The sequence below is a fragment of the Hylobates moloch genome, unplaced genomic scaffold (assembly GCF_009828535.3).
Source record: "Hylobates moloch isolate HMO894 unplaced genomic scaffold, HMol_V3 SCAFFOLD_28, whole genome shotgun sequence".
Taxonomy (NCBI): Eukaryota; Metazoa; Chordata; class Mammalia; order Primates; family Hylobatidae; genus Hylobates; species Hylobates moloch.
Genome location: NW_026652303.1, coordinates 1,375,536 through 1,396,060, shown reverse-complemented (window position 1 = coordinate 1,396,060; position 20,525 = coordinate 1,375,536). Strand labels below are relative to the sequence as shown.

The following is a 20,525-nucleotide window of genomic DNA, read 5'->3' as shown; positions in this document are numbered from 1 at the left end:
TAAGACAATTATTTTTGGGTAACTGTCTCCCATAGAGAGACATACCAAAGCTTACACAAACCAAAAGCTAAACTTGGGCAGTCTAAGAAGGGCATGTGGGGAAAAAAAGATAGCTCCTGAACATACGTTGCAATCTTGAATCCATGTAGCAACTTCATCATCAGCGATGTCCTTGTTTGTGGCTGCCTTCAACAGCTCATTGGTTCGATCCTCCTGCTGCTGAACTGTCGAAGCACACTGTTTGGAGTACTCCTTGTATCTTTGCCAAAGCTGAAGTAGGGCCTTGCTGGAGTGTAGCTGCTCAGAAATCTCTTCCAGCAAGTTATTCCATCTGGAAATAACCAACACTCATGAGCAGATTACCACCTCTCACCAAATGTTGATAAGTGCTATTTTATTTTTCATGATCCTGGTTCACGTGAATATAGACATACTCATTTCTAGTTAACATAATAAAAATTAATGTTTCATATTCATAGTTTCAGGGTAGGTAATGAGGATGATGGCAATCTTTGGGTGTACAGTACTTCTAATTCTTTCTAAATCTCTTCACTACATTTATTTATCCTTAAATTCATGTTGTGAAAGAGAAGTTTAAAGGAATAGAATCTATGTAGCTCAAATTCAAAATGTCATTAAGTTTTAATTATATCATTATTTATAATAAGGCTGTGATATAAATAGTGTGTAAAGTTAACATACTCCATACCTCATGTTGACTTCTTTCAGTGTATTGGTAAGAGTTTCTGTAACAGGTGGGTGACACTCTTTTAATAATTGGTTGGTGATAGAGCCAAATTTCTGTAAGCTCCTTTCCTGTTTTTCCAGATCGTCTTGGAGATTCTGCCCAAAGAAAAAGACCCACAGATGACATAACAGGATCTAAATTCTAATAAGCAAGTTTAAAAGGAATTTGTATATGTTTTCATAAATATGTACATACACATGTATAAACCAGGCATGACTTAGCACCAGTGCTTTATCAGCTTTCTTTAGATAATCATTTATTCTCTTTTTTAGGATTTTGTTATTTTGGCTATGAGAAGAGGTTCTTAGCAATGAAGGCTTCTTCTATTGGCATTTGCATTTTGCTGAAAAAGCTCACATAGGGTGCCCTTGTCCATTGCCTGGTAGGAAGCTGCCAGAGATGGTAAATTCCTCTTCAAAGGGTTTAATTGTGTAATGTCCTTGTCCTTGGTTCAGAGGCCTCACCTCCTTGTACTTTCTTGTTTCTGGCCTGTGAGCAGCCCTCCTGCTCTTGTTGTGTCCTGACTTGCCCAGACATATCCAAACATGCCTTGTGCTGTAACACAGGAACCACTCCTACCCCCTCTCTCCCTTGAGAATCGCATATTTACCCTAATTGGAAAAGTTTAAGTCTTAGCCAACTGGGGTCAGTTTAGATTGTGCGGTCCAACCCTAGCCAACAGGGGAAGAATGCAGGGATAGGGACTGCGTTAGGGATAAAAACTCCTTCTCTCCTTCAGTGGCCAGAAGCGTAAGTGGCACCCTCCTGCAGAAGTAAATTTGCCTTGCTGAGAAATCCTTTAAGTGCTCATTTTCCTTGCTACCCCAAGCTCTCGTTTCCAACAAAGCCATGGCAATGGTGTATGTAATGTGCTATATGCCAAACTGTGGATCTCTTTGACACTCAAAGCCAAAGCCAGGTCTCTATTTTATTACATACCTAGAGTGCTTCTACCACAAACTCCCAAAGATGAAGACTCTAACAAGGCGCAGCTTTGCCAAGCTTTGTCTCTGGGTGTTCTTCCTTGCCAAGAATTATTTTTAACTTAAAAAAATGATTTTCAATTGATAAATAATAATTGTATGTATTTGTAGGGTACTATATGATGTTTTGATATATGTTTACATTGTGGAATGAATAAATTAAGCCAATTAACATATAATTACCTCACATACTTATCCATTTTTGTCTAGCAAAGTTGAACTCATAGAAGTAGAGAGTAGAATGGTAGTTACCAGGACATGGGATAAGGGATTAGATGGGGAAAAGAAAGATGTTGATCAAAAGGAATATAGTTTCAGCTAGACAGGAGGGATAAGCTTTAGTGATCCACTGTACAGAATGGAGACTATAATTAATAATATTGCATTGTATATGTCAAGATTGCTTAAAGCAAAGAATATTTATCAGACAGGTTTGGCATCGTCTACCAAGCCTATCTAAATAGGCTTCTACCAAGGACCAGTAAAGGAACTGAAAGAAAGTTGTTTCTCTGGAAATAGTGCTGAAATGACAGACTCAGTTCTTCATAAAACTCCACAGGTGAAGTAGGCTACAAAACTCGAGTACAATTTAATGCCAATATCTGATTACCCTCAAATGAAAACAGTCAAGGAAAAGACCCTTAATCCTTTCATGCCTTAAGACAGCTCTTGCAAGTATTAAACATAACATATATTAAACTAAAAAGCATTTCTAACCTCCTCAAAGTTATAAGATGTGCTTTTAAATTTACTATCCTCAAAAGAAGTTTTAGGGATCCTTAGTAACAACAATTTAAGGGTTAAGAAATTATATAGACAAATTTGTCCTTCCTCTCTCCCACCCTACCCTAAAAAAGATATTTCCTTAAGAAAGTCAGCCGGGCATGATGGCTCACGCCTGTAATCCCAGCACTTTGGGAGGCCGAGGTGTGTGGATCATGAGGTCAGGAGTTCAAGACCAGCCTGGCCAAGATGGTGAAACTCCGTCTCTACTAAAAATACAAAAATTAGCCAGGCATGGAGGCACATGCCGTAATCCCAGCTACTCAGGAGGCTGAGGCAGAGAATTGCTTAAACCTGGGAGGCGGAGGTTGCAGTGAGCCGAGATAACACCACTGCACTCCAGTCAGGGCAAGAGAGTGAGACTCTGTCTCTAAAAAGAAGGAGGGGAGGGGGAGGGAAGGAGAGGGAAGGAGAGGGGAAGGGAGGGGAGGGGAGGGGAGAAGAGGGGAGGAGAGGAAGGCAGGCTGCATCTGAGGTCAGCAACATAGAAGCTTTGATTGGCTGGCCAGGGAGGTGGACTAGGTATTAGCAGGGCACATGCTGGTCTCTTGTTGGCCTGCCATCCCTTAGGGGCCTGCTCTGCCCTGCCCATCCCATAGTCTGTGTTCTTTAGCCAAGAAGAAAGAGCAGTGACAGGTGAGAGTGGCCCGGTGCACAGGAGAGTGGGGGCAGCAGCAATTTGAGGGTGGTGACCTGAGACAGGAGAGAGTGCTATGTTGAAGACAAACATCAGGGATATCATTTTAGATGGACGCAATGACAAAGGACCCACAGGAAACCAAGCAGTAAGTGCTAGAAAGGAAGATTCTGTGGACACGCTGGGTAGACCACTGATATTTTACTGAATGGAAGCAACTGAATGGTTTAAACATTTACCACTTTTGCCATTTTTCTCTTTGTTTTCTTTCGAACATTCCTTAGAATATGTTTGGAGGTGCAGGATAAGAAGAGAAAGGGAAGACAAAAGGCAGTGACAATGAATCAAGGAGGTTCAGTTGGGCATAAAATCATTGTATAAAAGACAATGTGAATATTTTTTACAACAGGATCTTGGAAACCATTTAGTTATATACCAGCTAACACAGAATTTGGCACACACAGGCAAGTTTGCTTAAGTAACAATACACAGGTAAAATTAATTTTGAAGATCTTAAAGAAATAATTCAATGTAAACAACATATGGCAATATTTCAGGATGATGTCTCCATTTGATAATTTTTCAGTTTTCTAAAATTAAAATGAACGTTAAGGAAGTGTTAAATTAATTCCTTACCTGAAGATTGTCCACCTGAACTTGCACAGCTTCTAAGGAGCCAGTCAGCAGACGGAATCGGGAAAGAGAGTATCTGGCCTCCATAAGGTAACTGTTTATCTTGTCAAAGGCCACTTTGTGATTACTCCATTGGTCAAGCACTGATTTCAGCAGTATCTTTAATTGTCCAACCTTTTGAAAAAGACAAACATTGCTTATAATTTCATAATATCTAGAATGATGGAATATATATTCAATTGATGGGAAAATATTAATGTCTAAGAACTTCATCAGGGTTTCAGGTATCATAAACAAACAAAACTAAAAAGAAAAAGATTTAAAAGGTAAAATGTATCAACTTTGAAATTTATGCCTTCCACACTTTAAACACTTAGTTCTAAGTGGAAATGCTTAAAAGGGTAACTGATATATATATATATATATATCAGTATATATATATCTATATCAGTATATAGATATATATATACATTTTTAAGTTATAAGAGGTTGACACTTTTAATAAAACAGTTTAAGAATTGTATTAAATGAGTGTTTCAAATGCATTAACTCATTTAATCCTCACAACACCTTATGAGATAGGTATAATCATTATCCCCATTTTATAGATGAGAAAACTGAGACACTAAGAGGTAATGAAAATTACCCAAGATTATACTGTTAGAATGTGAGAGATTTCAATTTGAATCCAGGTAGTCAGGTCCCAGAAAGTGAAATCTATCTATAGCTATAACAATACCCATATCAATCTCACATGTGCGTAAACACACACACACACTCAGATAAATATCTTAAGACAAAACATCTAAGATATTCCTTCCTTATAATTATTTATCTCTATCAGAAAAGTGTTCAGTTTGGTCTTTATCACTTAGATACAGACATCTATCCGCTTTGTATATCCTTTCCCAGGCTGGAGACAGATGTTTGAGAATGATCTATCACCATGGGAACGGATGAGATCATTAAGAGAGTAATGTTTAAAATAAAGGATTATTCTAGAAAACACCAGAAACTAGACTTAAAAAAAAAAAAAAGAGGATAACGAAGTGGACTTAAAAGTACAAAGAAATAATGTATAGATTTGATTATTTCCTCCTTTACTTTAGGAAAACCAAAACCCAGAGTTTGGACAGAGCTGGCAAACACGGCCCTGGAGCTGGCTTTCTGCGAGCAATATTACCATGTGATCTAAATTCGCCCAGGTTTGGCTGAGCTCTTGCAGCGTGCTCATGACAACGCCAGAGACGTCTTCTTTCTTGTTCTGAATCAAAGCAAGCCCATTCTGCTCAATTTTCTCTACTTCTTTTTCTTTTGCTTTAATCAAATCTTCCAGATCCTGAAAGATTTAAAAAATAGTCACTTTAAATTGTTCTATTACGGAACTCTGGGGTGCACTGAAATTGGGTCATTATAGTTTCCTGTCCTAAAAACCTTTTACTAATCCAAAAAGTTTCTCTTTCAGAAGAGGCACTCCACAGAAGTACTTCTTCCTACACTCAAATGCAAAAAAAAGTCCTCTTTTTACACACGGCAAATTAGCATAACTTTAAAAAAGTAAAATTTGATATTCTACCAGATAAGGAAATGGTACTACGTAATTTTCTCAAGAGGCTGTGAGGAAAGAAATACATGTCAGAAACTGTAATATTATTTGTATTATTAAGTTCATATATGTTGGTATTCAAAAAGTTACGCTGCCTACCCCGTAGGAAGAAATGTGATAGAATGTGTATTCTGGGCCCTAGTATCTGAGATTTAGTCACATTTCCGCTACTATAAAGCTGAGTCACTTTGGGTAGGTGAGAAATTTCTACTGGGTCTCAGTTTCTTCAGATGGGAAATCAGAAGACTGACTTCAGATGGGAAAAGATCATCTGTATGATCCTCTCTCTCTAAAATACCCTGAATTCTATGTGATTCTGAAAGGCTTCAGGCTCCTTTGATGAATCAACTCCTCATTTTCTTTGGGATATGCATTCATAATTGTCAGTATAAAATGTTCAAGAATGAAAGGCAAAATGAAGAAAAGATCTGGAGCTCATACTGAACCTGTATCATAACCCTAATTTCTATTTTAATGCCATCTGAAAATTTGAGAAGCTCAGTGAAGCAGGCTGAGACTGCTATCAACATTTTATAAATAAATAAATTGAAGATCAAGTCATCTGACCCGTCTTGGGTAAAAGAGCTGGTGAGGGATAGAGTGGGGATTAGAACCCAGTCTTTGGAGCCTATGGACTCCCAGCCTGATGCCAGAAGGGAGTCAGCTGAACCTCAAACTGTGGAGGGAATATAAATCCCATGTTGGGGTGACATGAAAAGCCAGGCATTAAGGCATGGTTACAGTCCCATATTCAGAAGTATACCCTCAGAACTAAAAATAGATTTGCAGTTCTTGGAGATTCGAATGGAAAAACTTCCCAAATACTTTAACTTTGGATAACACCTCAATTGTATAAAAAATATTTTCACCTCTCTCATGATCCATACATGAGTAATAAGATTGAAATTGGATAGTGCTGCTCATAAGGTGTTAGTGAGGAGTCCAGTCTCTGTTATACTAATTTCAAATGTCATGCCTCTTTAAAAATAATTTTTGCCTCTTTTATTTCTGTTTCTATTATGGTTCAACTTGTTAATCTCTCTCTACCTCATTTTAAAAATAGTAATAATAAGACATTTTCTGCTTACTCCAAGGGGATAAAATTAGGTAAATATATATAAAATATATTTTAAGCTGTCAAAAAGTAGCTAAATGTAAGATATTATTACGTTTAGCCATTTGGCAATGTGCCATGTTTCAGTGCAAATTTATTTATTTTTCTCTATTGAATTATCATGAAGCTATTTTTGTTTTGGTTAATTAGACACGCATTTGGCAGCTTAAAGTGATCATTTTTGTTTTTCATATTGTTCTCTTATTTCCACTTTATAATTTTGTCACTATTTTGACAGCTTTGATAATTACCAGAGAATAAATATAGTGATTACTGGGGTTAGAGGTCCTTTGTGTAGTATAGAAAATATCATTAATTTACTATTTAGAACTTTCCTATTTCTGTAAAGAGATTAAAAGACCAGAAACAATCTTTCCAATATGTCTTTAATATGATTCTAAAATTCAACCATTAGAAATTGAGTTTATCCTCATTTTTCTATGATGTTAACTTTTTCTCAGTGAGGAATATTAAATGAATGTTCCATTGCTTAGAAACTATTTCTAAAATGCCCTGCACATGTATGTTTGCAGAAGAGCAAAACCCATGAGGGAAACAGGGCTGAAATATATATTTTATAAAAAATAAAGGTGTGTTTCCCTTGCTTTCAATAATAATTAAAAGATGATTCTGTTTCTGATCAAAAAAGGAAAAGGCCAAACCTACCATTTTTAAAAACAATAAAACATTCTTAACTTCGATTAATTCATAAATATCAGTTTTATGTTGGTTTAAATTAATAAATCACCTATAAAAGACTGGGAAAATACTCAAGATTTTTAAAACAAAATAAAGCTGGAATCCAGTCACCAATTTAAGTACACTGGCTTGAATTTCACACTTTGGTCCAAAAACCAATTTCTCAAAAATGACAATTGTATCAAGACTTGTAGTATAGCCAAATAGAACCTTCCAGTTAGGCCATTGTGATTTATTTATATGCAATGTCCCAAAATAATTATATGGGCTACTTTCATTCTGTCTTTTGTTTCAAGGAAATGACTTTTCATTTGAAATCATGAATCGGCATCAGTACAAAGTTCTTTAAACCACACTTTAAGCTTTCCCTCCTGACACTGTCTGACCTGACTCTCTGAAAGTCTAAAACTTGGGTCCTACACTTGGTAAAACATGGTCAAGCTGCTGCGATATTTTCCAGATGGTAAGGTGTCTCCCTGTTAAATAGAAGAAAAGAACAGGAAAAGAAACAAAATGCAAAATGGCAGAAAAAGTTATGTTAAAGAGAAGAAAAAAATACTAAGAGAAAAAGTAAAGTATGGAAGAAAAGAAGTGGAAAAAATAAAAGAAAATGCAAATGATATTAATGTAGTATTTCAGTCTTTCAACAGCAAAGTTTATCACAACCATGCAACCAGAAGGCACTCACTTTGCTAATTCGAATACGCAGAATTACCTTTTAAAATCAATGGATATATTTTTACTTAGGAACTCAATGAAAGTTATGACATTTTGTCCTCAAAAGTAAAGAGCTGAAATTCTGGATTACTTGTAGATTTTAGAATGTACGGCCTAAATCAGAAATACCACTGGCCTCTAGAAAATTGGAAATGCAATGAGACTAGCTGATGCATGTTCTTCATCTTCAGTCTTTAAGCACCCATTTTCTGACATGAGGCTTGTTTTTTATTAAATAAAAAAACTATTATTACTTCAAGGTATTCTCTATACGATGTTTTTCTTTATCAATTTTATGCAGTCTCAAAATTGTAATCCATTAGCTGGGGAGCCAGCACTTCGCTTCTTTTTCAGAACTGAAAAGCTTTGATTAAGTGCTTAAGTATACCTCTCTTTATATGTGTCCCAAACAGAAAACACGATTATTGGAAGAGAGATCATTACCAAAGTTCTTTCTTTTTGAAAGCCAAAATAGAAAAACAAGATTTGCAGAGAGAAGCTTTTCTGTAGAATTACTTCACTGTTGAGTTTTCAATTGTTTTTAGGAAACACTATAAGGGAACAGTCATAATCTGTAACATTATATGAATTCATGAATTATTTTCAAAAATCTTATTACTGCATTAACTGCAATAGCTCACTTTTCTTTTGGGTACACAAGACGACCTGTGGAAAGACTTGTGTCCCTGAGTCACTGGAAAACATTTGGAATGTTACTGCTTCACCTGAACTTTCAATCCTCATCCCTCAGAGTAGAACAAGCACACTCTGTGTACCTCTCCATCTGACAAAAAAGGAAGTAACATGGATACTTCCTATTAATTAATAATAGGATATTATTAATAATTAATTAATAGGAAGTCCACTGTGAAGTGCTTGCTCCGAGGAGGTGAACGGGAATCCAGCCAAGCCTCTAGTGCTAACTTCCATTTATAGGACATACAGAGGAGAGAAGAACAAATTAAACAACATCTTAAGGACCTTCATAGGCCAATCCTGAACATGGCGCCCATCAACAGTTTCTGCGACAGGTTATGGTCTTAAAAAAATATTCAAAAGATTTCAGAGATCTAACAAGCAAATGTAGCATATGGATATTGTTTGCATCCTTATTTTGAATAAGTTAATGTATAAAAGATATTTTAAAGACAACCGAGGAAATAGGATTATGCGTTGAACATAAAATAATATTAGAAATTATTAAACTTTTGGTGGTGATAATAATATGGATGCATTAAGAAAACGTCTATTTTTCAAAGATATATATTGTAGTATGTAAGAATAAAGTGACATGATGTCTGGTATTTACTATGATATCTATTTTAGAAAAAGAAATAATTTAGGCAATTTTTTTTTTTTTTTTGGAAACAGGGTCTCACTTTGTCACCCAGGCTGAAGTGCAATGGTGTAAACATGGCTTACTGCAGCCTCGATCTCCTGAATTCAAGCAATCCTCCCACCTCAGCCTCCTGAGTAGCTGGGACTACAGGTGCAAGCACCACCACGTCTGGCTGAATTTTGTAGCTTTTTGTAGAGAGAGGGTTTCACCATGTTGCCCAGACTGCAAATCTTGATAATTATTCAATCTGATGCTCAGTATACAGGGGTCATAGCATTTCTCTCTACTTATGAGTATGTTTGAAAATTTTCATAATTTCAAATTTTTAAAAACAAGTGAAAAAACCTAATGTATTTTTTTTAAAAAACCCTATAAACTCACAAAATCAGCAAAATTTGTTACTAAATGCAACTTTCAAATATTTAAAAAAAAATTTAACTTGCAACTTTCAAGGCCTATAAACATATTAACATTCACCATGAAATTGTGAGATGGTGGATGTTCACCACCTGGACAACTTACCTGACAGTCTTTCAGTGCATTTTGAACAGAAGCCTGATCTCCAATTCGATACTGTTGTTTTAGTCTCTTTTCCTGGGTTTCAAACCATGTTTTCAGACATTGTACATTATTTTCATATTCTGACCAAGATTCCAATAAGCCTTCCAATAGCTGGATCTGAACAAACACAATAAAATGAAATTTGCAACTTTATTTTAATAAAATCAAATCATTGGCAGACTAATTATTCTAGCCAGTATTTTCTCCAAATTAAGAATTCTTAAAATACAGTTCATTGTACATATGATTTAAAACAGGAGTGTCTAATCTTTTGGCTTCCCCTGGGCCACACTGGAAGAAGAAGAATTGTCTTGAGCCACACATAAAATAAACGAACACTAACAATAGCTGATGATCTAAAAAAAAAAAAATTGCAAAAGAATCTCATAATGTTTTAAGAAAGTTTATGGATTTGTGTTGGGCTGCATTCAAAGCCATCCTGGGCCGCATGCAGCCCGCGGGCTGGACAAGCTTGATTTAATAAATGAATTTCATAAAGTATGAATCAATGACTATTATTGGGAAGCAAGAAAGGACTAAAGTCAACTTGAAGCAAAGGCAAAATAAATCAAGAGGCATCTTTAGAAAACTGAAACACCATGAAATATACAAAGAGCAGAGAATGTATAAGAGAAAATCATCAACAGGTTAAAGAAAGTTTAGGGTGATTAACCTTCAGTGGTATTATTGGAAGTGTTCTTTGCCCAGTATAGCCACACTACTTGTGAACCCAGTCTTCCTTACAGAGTGTGCCTGTTCTTGGGGTTTTCATGTAAATCTGGACAGTGGCAAGCCACTGACTTACCTTCTCAGTTACCAGACCTTGCAGAATTTGCCAACTTTTATTCATTGCTCCAAGTTGCTCAGCAAAATCAGTCTTATCACTACGTTTACTTTCCACATCCTGACTGCTGATTTGTAGCACGGACTGGTTCACAAAATCCACCGTCAGCTGTTTACAGTTAATGTCTATCTTAAAACCCTAAAAAAAAGAGGAGAAAATAAGATTATACAATAAATGTCTCATTATTTTTCCAGGAGTTGGAAAGCCTTGAGTAACCTTAATATTAATATTATCACTTCCATAACTCAGCTGAAATGGCACAATTTGTCTGTATTCACACAACCCATTATTTTTAGAAGCCGAATATATATTTGTATACGTTTATATGAACATAAACACAGATATACCTGTGTATGTGTGTGTGTGTGTATATATATATATATATATATATTTAGGTAGAAGATTTAGAACTAGATAAATTATATAACCTCACTATAAAATATTTATAAATTTATTTTTATAATTTCTATAATTCTTTAAGAATAACACAAAATTATTCAAAATCATTCCTAGATATTTCTTCTTATTTCTATAACTGATAATGCATTTTTCTTGCTCTTGAATTCCTATCTGGTCACCACTTAGGAAACATACATTCCAAGACTTCATTACCATAATTTGAATTTTTTAGTTCTTTCAAATAAAAGGGTCTGAAAATATGAAAAGTTAAAAACAAAAAATTTTAATTACCTTATATTTCTGAAGGTATTCATGAATTGCCTTGAAACCTATGGAATTTTTAATATTATCTTCATCCTTCTGAATAACGTTTTCCATTAGAGAAATCCAACTCATGACTTCAGAAATGGCATGGCGGGAAGGCAGTTTATCCATCTGGAGCTGTCCAAGTCAGGGAGAGAACCAGTCCCAAGTGTTAAAATGGAAACCCCAACTTCTGCTAACTTAAAAACCCTACAATAATTCTTAAAAATGTACCAAGAGAGATAACACTCCTTAATAACATTTGGAGATCTTACCCTTTTTGAAAGCTTGAAGTTAAACATCAGGCAAATGCTGAACAACAATAGTCATTTTATGTTCACTTGATATCCAATACTGTAAACATTGTATAAACATTAACTAATTAATCAAAACACCAGAAGAGAATATTATTCTTATTTTATAACTAGTTTTATGAGTTTAAAAAAACTTAACCACAAAACATTCAACAGATGTATTTTATTAATTATCTTGTAAAATCTCTGCATATTATGACTCAGGAATGTTAAAAGAAGAAAGAAAAATACCACACTACAAGCTATCATTTTCTAGAGTTTTTGGCACTCTAATATTTATTCCTAAGAGCATAGCCAATTTCCTCAGTCCTTAGCTGATATACAGTACTTACAATTCGAAATCTTACTTAACATATCACACATTTATGCATATGTGTATTGTGATGATTTGGAGGAACAAAAGCAATCATTTAAAATCTTTGTATGTCAACTTCTGTGTGGTGCTGAAAGATATAGCAATGAACGTGGGTTGGTTCCTGCCCTCTGGGGGCGCACAGCTGTTGCTTAGGAGAGATTAGGCATGTACACAAAACACAGCTATCCTGCCTGAAACACAGTGATGAGTGTCAAAGAGAGATAAAGATAAAATGTTCTGGGATTTCAGGGGAGGTGGGTGTATTTTCAGACAAGAGGATTATTTACATCTACTGAATGCCAGTTGCTCTCCTATACATAAGTTTTTTTTACATATATTATGTTCTAAATCTTCATAACCACTCACTTTATGAGAAAAGTGTATATAACTGTCCACATTTTAGCCGGGAGAAAACAGAGTTTAAACAAAGCCAGACAAACATTCCAATACACATGCCCACACCCACATACACACATTAAAGAAACCCTCAGAGGAAATGCCTTTGGGGCAGGGCTTTGTAGCATAGTTCACTCTTTTTTTTTTTTTTTTTTTGGAGACAGAGTCTTGCTGTCACCCAGGCTGGAGTGCAGTGGCGCGATCTCGGCTCACTCCAGCATCTGCCTCCCCAGTTCAAACAATTCTGCTGCCTCAGCCTCCCGAGTAGCTGGGACTACAGGCGCACACCGCCATGCCAGGCTAATTTTTTGTATTTTAGTAGAGATGGGGTTTCACCGCGTTGCCCAGGCTGGTCTCGAACTCCTGAGCTCAGGCAATCCACCGTCCTCAGCCTCCCAAAGTGCTAGGATTACAGGTGTGAGCCACTGCGCCCGGCCTGAGTTCACTCTTAATACAATGGGAGAGAGAAGAGGCCAGGTGTCTGGGACAAAGGCGATTTAAATTTGTGAGCAAAAGCAAATTAATGTATTTTTCCATGTCAAATAGCTTAAATCAGTTATTTCCCACGAAAGCAATCCTTCTTTCTGTACCTGGTGGAGCTTCTCCTGGACGGCTGGGATATTGGTTAGCAGGTCAGTCCACTGGCTATCAATGTGTGACAGCTCAGAGCGCAGCGTGGCTGTGTCCACCTTTTTTAGTCGAAGGAGCTGATTTCCAGTACTCAGAACAGATGATTTCAGGGAAGATTGGGCATCCACTTCTTTAGAAAACTCCTGAAACAAGTAACGATGTTCAAAGTAGGGTTAAATAGCCAGACCATTCATTAAAAGGAAAGCGATCAATTTAGTGCATGAAACACTTTCCTTTACATCCTGGAGGGGGTTATGCTGAACACTCAAAGAAAATGAAAGCAGTACACCCTTGCCCTCGAATGAAAGCAAACTACGAAGCCCCTACTTGAGAACTACTTGGAAGAGGCAATGTTGAGTCATTGAGCGCTATTACTTTGCATAATTATGGAACATACATAGTCAACATGAATATATTCTCTATAGCTTAGTTTATTAAGTATATCCACTGACGGTTGACTTCCTTTCTTTCCTTTTCTTTTTTTCTTTTTAGATGGAGTCGCTCGCTCTGTTGCCCAGGCTGGAGTGCAGTGGCGCAATCTCAGCTCGCTGCAATCTCTGCCTCCCGGGTTCAAGTGATTCTCCTGTCTCAGCCTCCTGAGTAGCTGGGATTATAGGCACGCACCACCACATCCAGCTAATATTTGTATTTTTAGTAAAGACAGGGTTTCACCATGTTGGTCAGGCTGGTCCAAACTCCTGACCTTGTGATCTGACTGCCTTGGCCTCCCAAAGTGCTGGGATTACAGGCGTGAGCCACCGCACCCAGCCTGACTTCTTTTCTACTAGTGTATGGATCAGGCCTAACTTATAGGCCTGAATCAAATGCCTTAGATTCTTAGACTTACCAGGAAAGCATTTAGATGATCACGGACCATTTCCAGCTCTTGTGGGACTGTCACAGATTGCTGAGTCCAAAATTCTAGCCTGTCTTTTGCAGATTGTAACCAGTGAATTAGATCTGCAGATTCACTTTGATATCTGTAAGTATATTATGGAGTCTATTAAGTAAACATTTCATCCCTATCTTCTGCTCACCTATGTTACTCACCAATGCCAACAGTTTTAAAACAAGAGGTCTGAAGATTTAGAAGAAAAATGCATGAGGTTGGCACTCTGAAATTTTCTTAATATTGATACCTTTATCAAGCCTGTCTCTCTGGGTTTCCGCTTGCCTGTCTTTAAGCTGGGTATAAAAATATCTTCCCCCTACTCTTTCACATTGATGCTACTTAGAAAATATTAGATGATGGTTACAAAAAGGCCTTTGAAATAAAGGCGGCTTAGACACAGACTATGTCATTATGTAAAAATCAACCCTCCACCCTGCTGAATGCTTCCCATTGTCCTTGAGAAGCTTCTGCTTCTCAATCCACGTTTTCTCTTCATTTCCCTCTCAGGCTTTACTGTGGTATCTCAGACACAGTGATTAGGCAAGGGAGGGTGAAACTCAAAGGTAAGGTGCCTTATGCACCTGCCTCCCTGTTCACTTTTAATTATATGTTTACATGAGTATACAAGAATCCAAGTGGCGACTTTCTACTTTTTTTTTTTGAGACGGAGTTTCACTTTTGTTGCCTAGGCTAGAGTGCAATGGCGCGATCTTGGCTCACCGCAACCTCCCCTTCCCGGGTTCAAGGGATTCTCCTGCCTCAGCCTCCTGAGTAGCTGGGATTACAGGCATGCACCACCACGTCTGGCTAATTTTGTATTTTTAGTAGACATGGAGTTTCTCCATGTTGGTCAGGCTGGTCTCGAACTCCTGACCTCAGGAGATATGCCCGCCTCAGCCTCCCAAAGTGTTGGGATTACAGGCGTGAGCCACTGCGCCTGGCCTCTGCTTATCTTTATTTTCCAAACTATACAATAAGTTCCTAGAAGAGCCATGTCACTTTCAAGTGAACATCTACTTGCCTTATTTATTTATTTATTTATTTATTTATTTATTTATTTATTTTTGAGACAGAGTCTCTCTCTATTGCCCAGGCTAGAGTACAGTAGCATGATCATGGCTCACTGCAGCCTCAACCTCCCAGGCTGAAGCAATCCTCCCACTTCAGCCTCTCCAATAGCAGGAACCACAGGCATGTGCCACCATACCTAGTCCTTTTTAAATTTTTTTGTAGAGGTTGGGGTCTTACTATGTTGCCCAGGCTGGTCTTGAACTCCTGGCCTCAAGTAATCCTCCTGTATTGGCCTCCCCAAGTAATGAGATTACAGGTTTGAGCCATCATCCCCCACCCCCACTAGCCTTATTAATACAATGCAGCACTTATCTAAAAATATACAAAACAGTCATTGTATTACCTGGTCCAGTGTTTCAATATTGTTTCCAATCTGTGAAGTTCCTTAGACACTTTATTGGTGTTATTTAGCCAGCGCTCTCCAAGTTGATTTAGTTGGCTTTCTAGATCTGAGCAGCTGATGGATATCAGAAGTCGTTTCCCATCATCTAATACTTGATATAATTTGGGCTGGTATTCATTAAGGCTAGATTTTAAATGCTAAAATCATTGAAATTATTGAGTTAAAAGTTTGGATATGCAATTTTTGTCTTTAAGAATTATAATTTCTCTGGTACCTACAATGTTCCCATTATCTGTTATTCAAACTTAAACTATACTCACTCAAGTAACATTGAAAACTTTAAGACGTTTCATCTATATTTAAGTATAGACAGTCTCCTTTTGTTATTATTATTTTTTTTTTGGTAGTGACTTTAGGTGGATTTAAAACTGTCAAATTATCATTATTGCAAGAATTGTGTGGCATCAGCATAAACTACAGAAAATGCTTGGTGGAGGCTGAATTTTCAAAAAGAGCTCTCATTAAAAAAAAGAAAAAAGAAAGACTTTTAATAATGTCCAACTATAAATAACAGAAACATTATCTCCTTTCAATGTCCATAACTTGAAAGAAAAGTAAAAGTACTAATAAAATAATTGATCACAAGTCTGTTTACATTCTGTTAAAACTATTGGTAAGTTTCTAAAGGCAATGTGGCGGCTTGTAACACCAACCTGGTAGAGTGTTATGCGGTCAATAAGCCTGTCCTCATTCTCCTCCACCAGACCCACGCTTGGGATGCTGCTTTCCACCACCTCCAGCTGTCTGCTGAGCTCCTGCTGGTCTTCATCCAGATGGGACCACGTCTAGAAACACAACATTAGTCTGTGAGCTAAAAAAAACCCTCATTAGGGAAAGACATTCTTCCTTGGGTGCAAAATAGGTGCTTGACAGTTTCTCCTTAAAGTTATATCAGAGAAGTTTGCGTTGGGGCTTGCTTTGGGAAGCAAAAGATGGCTTTAAAGCAAGTAATCAAATGGTGACCCTTGAAAGCATTGTGAATGGGCTCTGGAATCTGCCACTAAGCCCCTTTATGACTGTGAGTAAGCTACTAAACTCTGTACCTCTTTTCAATATATTACAATGGGGATAATAATAGCTATCTTCTCCGTCATGAGGATTAAATGGAATAATGTATGCAGTGTACCTTCTATTGGATATGCACTTTTTTTTTTTTTTTTTTTTTTAGATAGGCTCTCACTCTGTTGCCCAGGCTGGAGTACAGTGGCACAATCACAGATCACTGCAGACTCAAACTCATGGGCTCAAGGGATCCTCCTGCTTCATCCTCCCAAGTAGTTGGGACCACAGGTGCATTCCACCACACCAGGCTAATTAAAAAAAATTTCTTTTTGTAGAGACAGGGGGTCTCACTATGTTGTCCAGGCTGGTCTCAAACTCCTGGCATCAAAAGATCCTCCTGCTTCAGCCTTCCAAAATGCTGGGATTACAGGCATGAGCCACCACATCTAGCCCAGGCATGCATGGCTTTATTCTTTACCACAGTAAGGATTTAAGTCAAAAGGATGAGGATGTTTGCCTTTCATGTAACGAGTAAACAAAACAATTACATTTGCATATGAAACAGATATCTATAAATATGAATATATAGTTTATATATTCTGTTAAAGAAAAATACCACATCGCCTATTCCTAAGTTCAGACTTTTATTTAAAACTGGAAAACGCTTTTTAAAAGATCACTGAAGTCTTTTCCAATAATTTACACCGTGGGTCAGCAGTTTCTCAGTGTGAGTATGCTCACTTTACTGTGCAGTTGGAGTGGCAACAGGGCACAGTAGTAGAAACCCATGCTTTTTAAATACACTTACCAAATATCTGTTGCCTGGGACTTTCAATGCCTAGGGACCTGGGAGTAAATAAAACAGACACAAACCCAGGCCTTCTAGTGAGGAGAGACAGGCAATCAATAATAAACAATAAACCAAAAACAAACAATAAGTTGTATGGTATAATAGAGTTCTTGTGCTGTGGAAGAATAAAACAGAACTGGGTAGGAGTGGGAGGGAGTGCCCAGGTGTGTGCCTGGTGGGGCTACAATTTAAATGGTGTCGTCAGGTAAGTTTCATGGAGAAACACACATTTCAGGTTGTGAAGTCAGACAGATGAAGGTGTGATCTCTGACTCTGCCACCAATTAACCACGTGTCTTGGCAAGCAGTTGCTCCCAGACTCACTGCTGAAACAGGGATTCAAAATTCTATCTCAAAGGGTTACGATAAAGATGAGATGGATTCATGTAAATGTAAGAAGTCTTGCCAGGGACCTGACATGTCAATAAAGCGTAACTATTATTACAGAGATTTCAAACGTTAAAGGTAGATGTCTCTTTAAAATATAGGGAATTCCACATCAGGGAATTCCACATCTGGGATTTGGGGGTTAGCTAGCTATGAAAATGTTGGCCCAGGGAAAATCCCATTTAGAAAAAATGCAAATACGACCTGCAGGCAACCCAGTTAAGATCGGTAATATTGTGGGAGTGGGTGGGGAAGCCAACAAAAGGGAGAGAGATTATAATCTCTAAAACTTCCAAGGGAAAGAGGAAGAATGAGAAAGCAGGAATAGTTTAGAGCAACTGATACAGTTACTGAAGAAAGAAAGGAGGGGACTGTTACATCAATAATGTCCTACATTTCCACGGGGTTCTATAGCTTGCCAGTAGCCACCACTGAGCACCTATTCTGTTCCAAGAGCAACCGCATTTGGGACAGAAAAAGTATTTCCACATTTTTCTTTCTTTCTTTTTTTTTGAGACAGAGTTTCACTCCTGTTGCCCAGGCTGGAGTGCAATGGTATGACCTTGGCTCACTGCAACCTCTGCCTCCCAGTTCAAGCGATTCTCCTGCCTCAGCCTCCCAAGTAGCTGAGATTACAGGCACCCACCACGACATCCAGCTAATTTTTTGTATTTTTAGTAGAGATGGGGTTTCAACATGTTGGTTTGTTTCACCATGTTGGCCAGGCTGGTCTCGAACTCCTGACCTCAAGTGATCCACCTGCCTCAGCCTCCCAAAGTGCTGGGATTACAGGTGTGAGCCACTGCACCTGACCTAGTTCTACATTTTTTATACTCTTAAGTAAGCTATCAGTCTGAATATCAAAACCCCAAATATCTTCATGCATAGTCTGAAGTCTGTATCTATCTTACTTTCAATATGGCACAGCAGATAGCCAAATGTACACAGAAAACACAGGGGGAACAAGCAACACAGAACCACAGGAAAAGTGCAGTCGTGAGCCCAAGAGCACAGCTAGTTCTGAGGTTACGTGAGGCAAACTGCATGGATAGATACGTCTTGCACTAAAGGTCTATTTTGCAGCAGGAAGTTTGTAGCATGGAAGACATGACATCAATGGTCTCACCTCTAGAATGTACTCCAGCTCCACACCCCTCTTGTGAGCCTGTTTCAGTACAGCAGAAGCCTGAGCCATCAGCTCTGTATGGAACTGGGTTTCCTTTTGGACTGCAAAGCTGATTATCTTTCTGAAGAGTGTTTCAGTCAAGATCATATGAGATTCCAGGCCCTGAAAGTATTCCTGCAATTTTTCAGGGAGAAAGAAGTCAGCAACTCATTCATATATTACGTTAGAATCAAAATTGGTTTAGGGCCGGGTGCAGTGGCTCACGCCTGTAATCCCAACAGTTGCGGAGGCTGAAGTGGGTGGATTACCTGAGGTCAAGAGCTCAAGACCAGCCTGGCCAACGTGGTGGAATCCGTTTCTACTAAAAATACAAAAATTAGCCGGGCATGGTGGCGTGTGCCTGTAATCCCAGCTACTCAGGAGGCTGAGGCACAAGAATCACTTGAACCTGGGAGGCTGAGGTGGCAGTGAGCCGAGATCGTGCCACTGCACTCCAGCCTGGGTGGAGAGGAGTTCACACCAACCCAGCCCTGGAGGTGAGTAGACAGCTCTGCATTTCTAGAGAACGAGGAGTGAGCGAGGAGTCCTTGACCAGGATAAGGGAGGGCAGAGGGAGCAACTAGGACCAGGTGGACAAATGGGCAAAAAGGAAACACAGGGAAAGGTAGAGGTAAGAATGAAGGTGGGCTCCTTTGAAGAGAGGCTCTGAGTTTTCCTTTGCCAAGACAGTTGGAGCTCTGGTTGGAGGCTCCGTCTCAAAACAAACAAACAAACAAACAACAAAAAACATTGCTTTCCTTCCTCCATGGCTGGGCTTGGGCTCTACTTTCTGAACTTCTAAGACGTTTGTGTGCTCATTCCATGTTGTCAAGCATAGCTTTATATGCACTGATTGATATTGTAGATTTGCTTTCCTTGTATTATACCTACACATAACAGGACCATAGGCCTTGCGCCATCCTACAAATGCTTTTGAAATGTTACCGTTTGTGTATAATAGACCCTGGAGGATGGAGATCGAGCTTATCCCATTTCCTGTTCCCAGTACCATGATAAAATGGAAGAACTGGCAACTGATAATGACAATTAACATTAATTATGTGCTTACTGTTTGCTAGGCACTCCATAAATACTTTATCTGACTAATCTCATCCTCCTAACAACTCTGTAACTCTATGAGATAGGCAGTCTTGTTTCCAGTTTTACAAATGAGAACACTGAGCCCTCCCCAGTCTATGTAGCTTGCCCAAGGTCACATAGCTAGTCACGGCAGAGCTTGGGGTTCAAATCCAAGGGCAGTGTGGCTTTATCTGTGCTTCTCACCAGCACTGCAGAACTCTCCCACAGAAAATGGGCTGGTCAGTAGAAGCTAGAATCATTATTTTTAACCAACAATTACCAAATCACAGAGTCCTAAAGTTGGAGGAGACTTTGAAGTTCATCTAGCCCAACATGCAATGAAAGCTGAGATTCCTTTTACAAGCCCATCTCCCCTGAAAGCCTTGGCTGGACTTCTCATGGCCAGAAGGGCTGTCTGCTCAATGGCAGCTTACTCCTTTTATAGTTCTTTTTCTATTGAGGTTTATTTCCCTGTTATTTATACTCATTGATCCTAGTTTCCCCTCTGGAATAACTCAGAATGATCTTTTATTGCTATGGTCAACAATTTGAGAAACACCAGCTGTGAACTTTAAAGCAATGTTTTCAAAGCCAAATGATAAGGCTTTAATAAAT

The 20,525-nt window shown here is 38.2% G+C and overlaps 1 protein-coding gene across 1 annotated transcript in view; it reads right to left on the bottom strand.

Moving 5' to 3' along the window:
• Positions 1–20,525, bottom strand: part of LOC116463154 (nesprin-1-like) — a 532,795-nt gene that overhangs the window by 107,353 nt on the left and 404,917 nt on the right. The window contains exons 107-118 of the mRNA XM_058434482.1: positions 18,792–18,965; positions 16,081–16,212; positions 15,368–15,564; positions 13,909–14,041; positions 13,022–13,204; positions 11,355–11,504; positions 10,626–10,802; positions 9,782–9,937; positions 4,968–5,123; positions 3,788–3,958; positions 710–843; positions 127–331 (exon numbers count right to left, since the gene is read on the bottom strand). Coding sequence (XP_058290465.1) covers positions 127–331; positions 710–843; positions 3,788–3,958; positions 4,968–5,123; positions 9,782–9,937; positions 10,626–10,802; positions 11,355–11,504; positions 13,022–13,204; positions 13,909–14,041; positions 15,368–15,564; positions 16,081–16,212; positions 18,792–18,965 — 1,968 coding nt within the window. The remainder of the gene's footprint in view (positions 1–126; positions 332–709; positions 844–3,787; positions 3,959–4,967; positions 5,124–9,781; positions 9,938–10,625; positions 10,803–11,354; positions 11,505–13,021; positions 13,205–13,908; positions 14,042–15,367; positions 15,565–16,080; positions 16,213–18,791; positions 18,966–20,525) is intronic.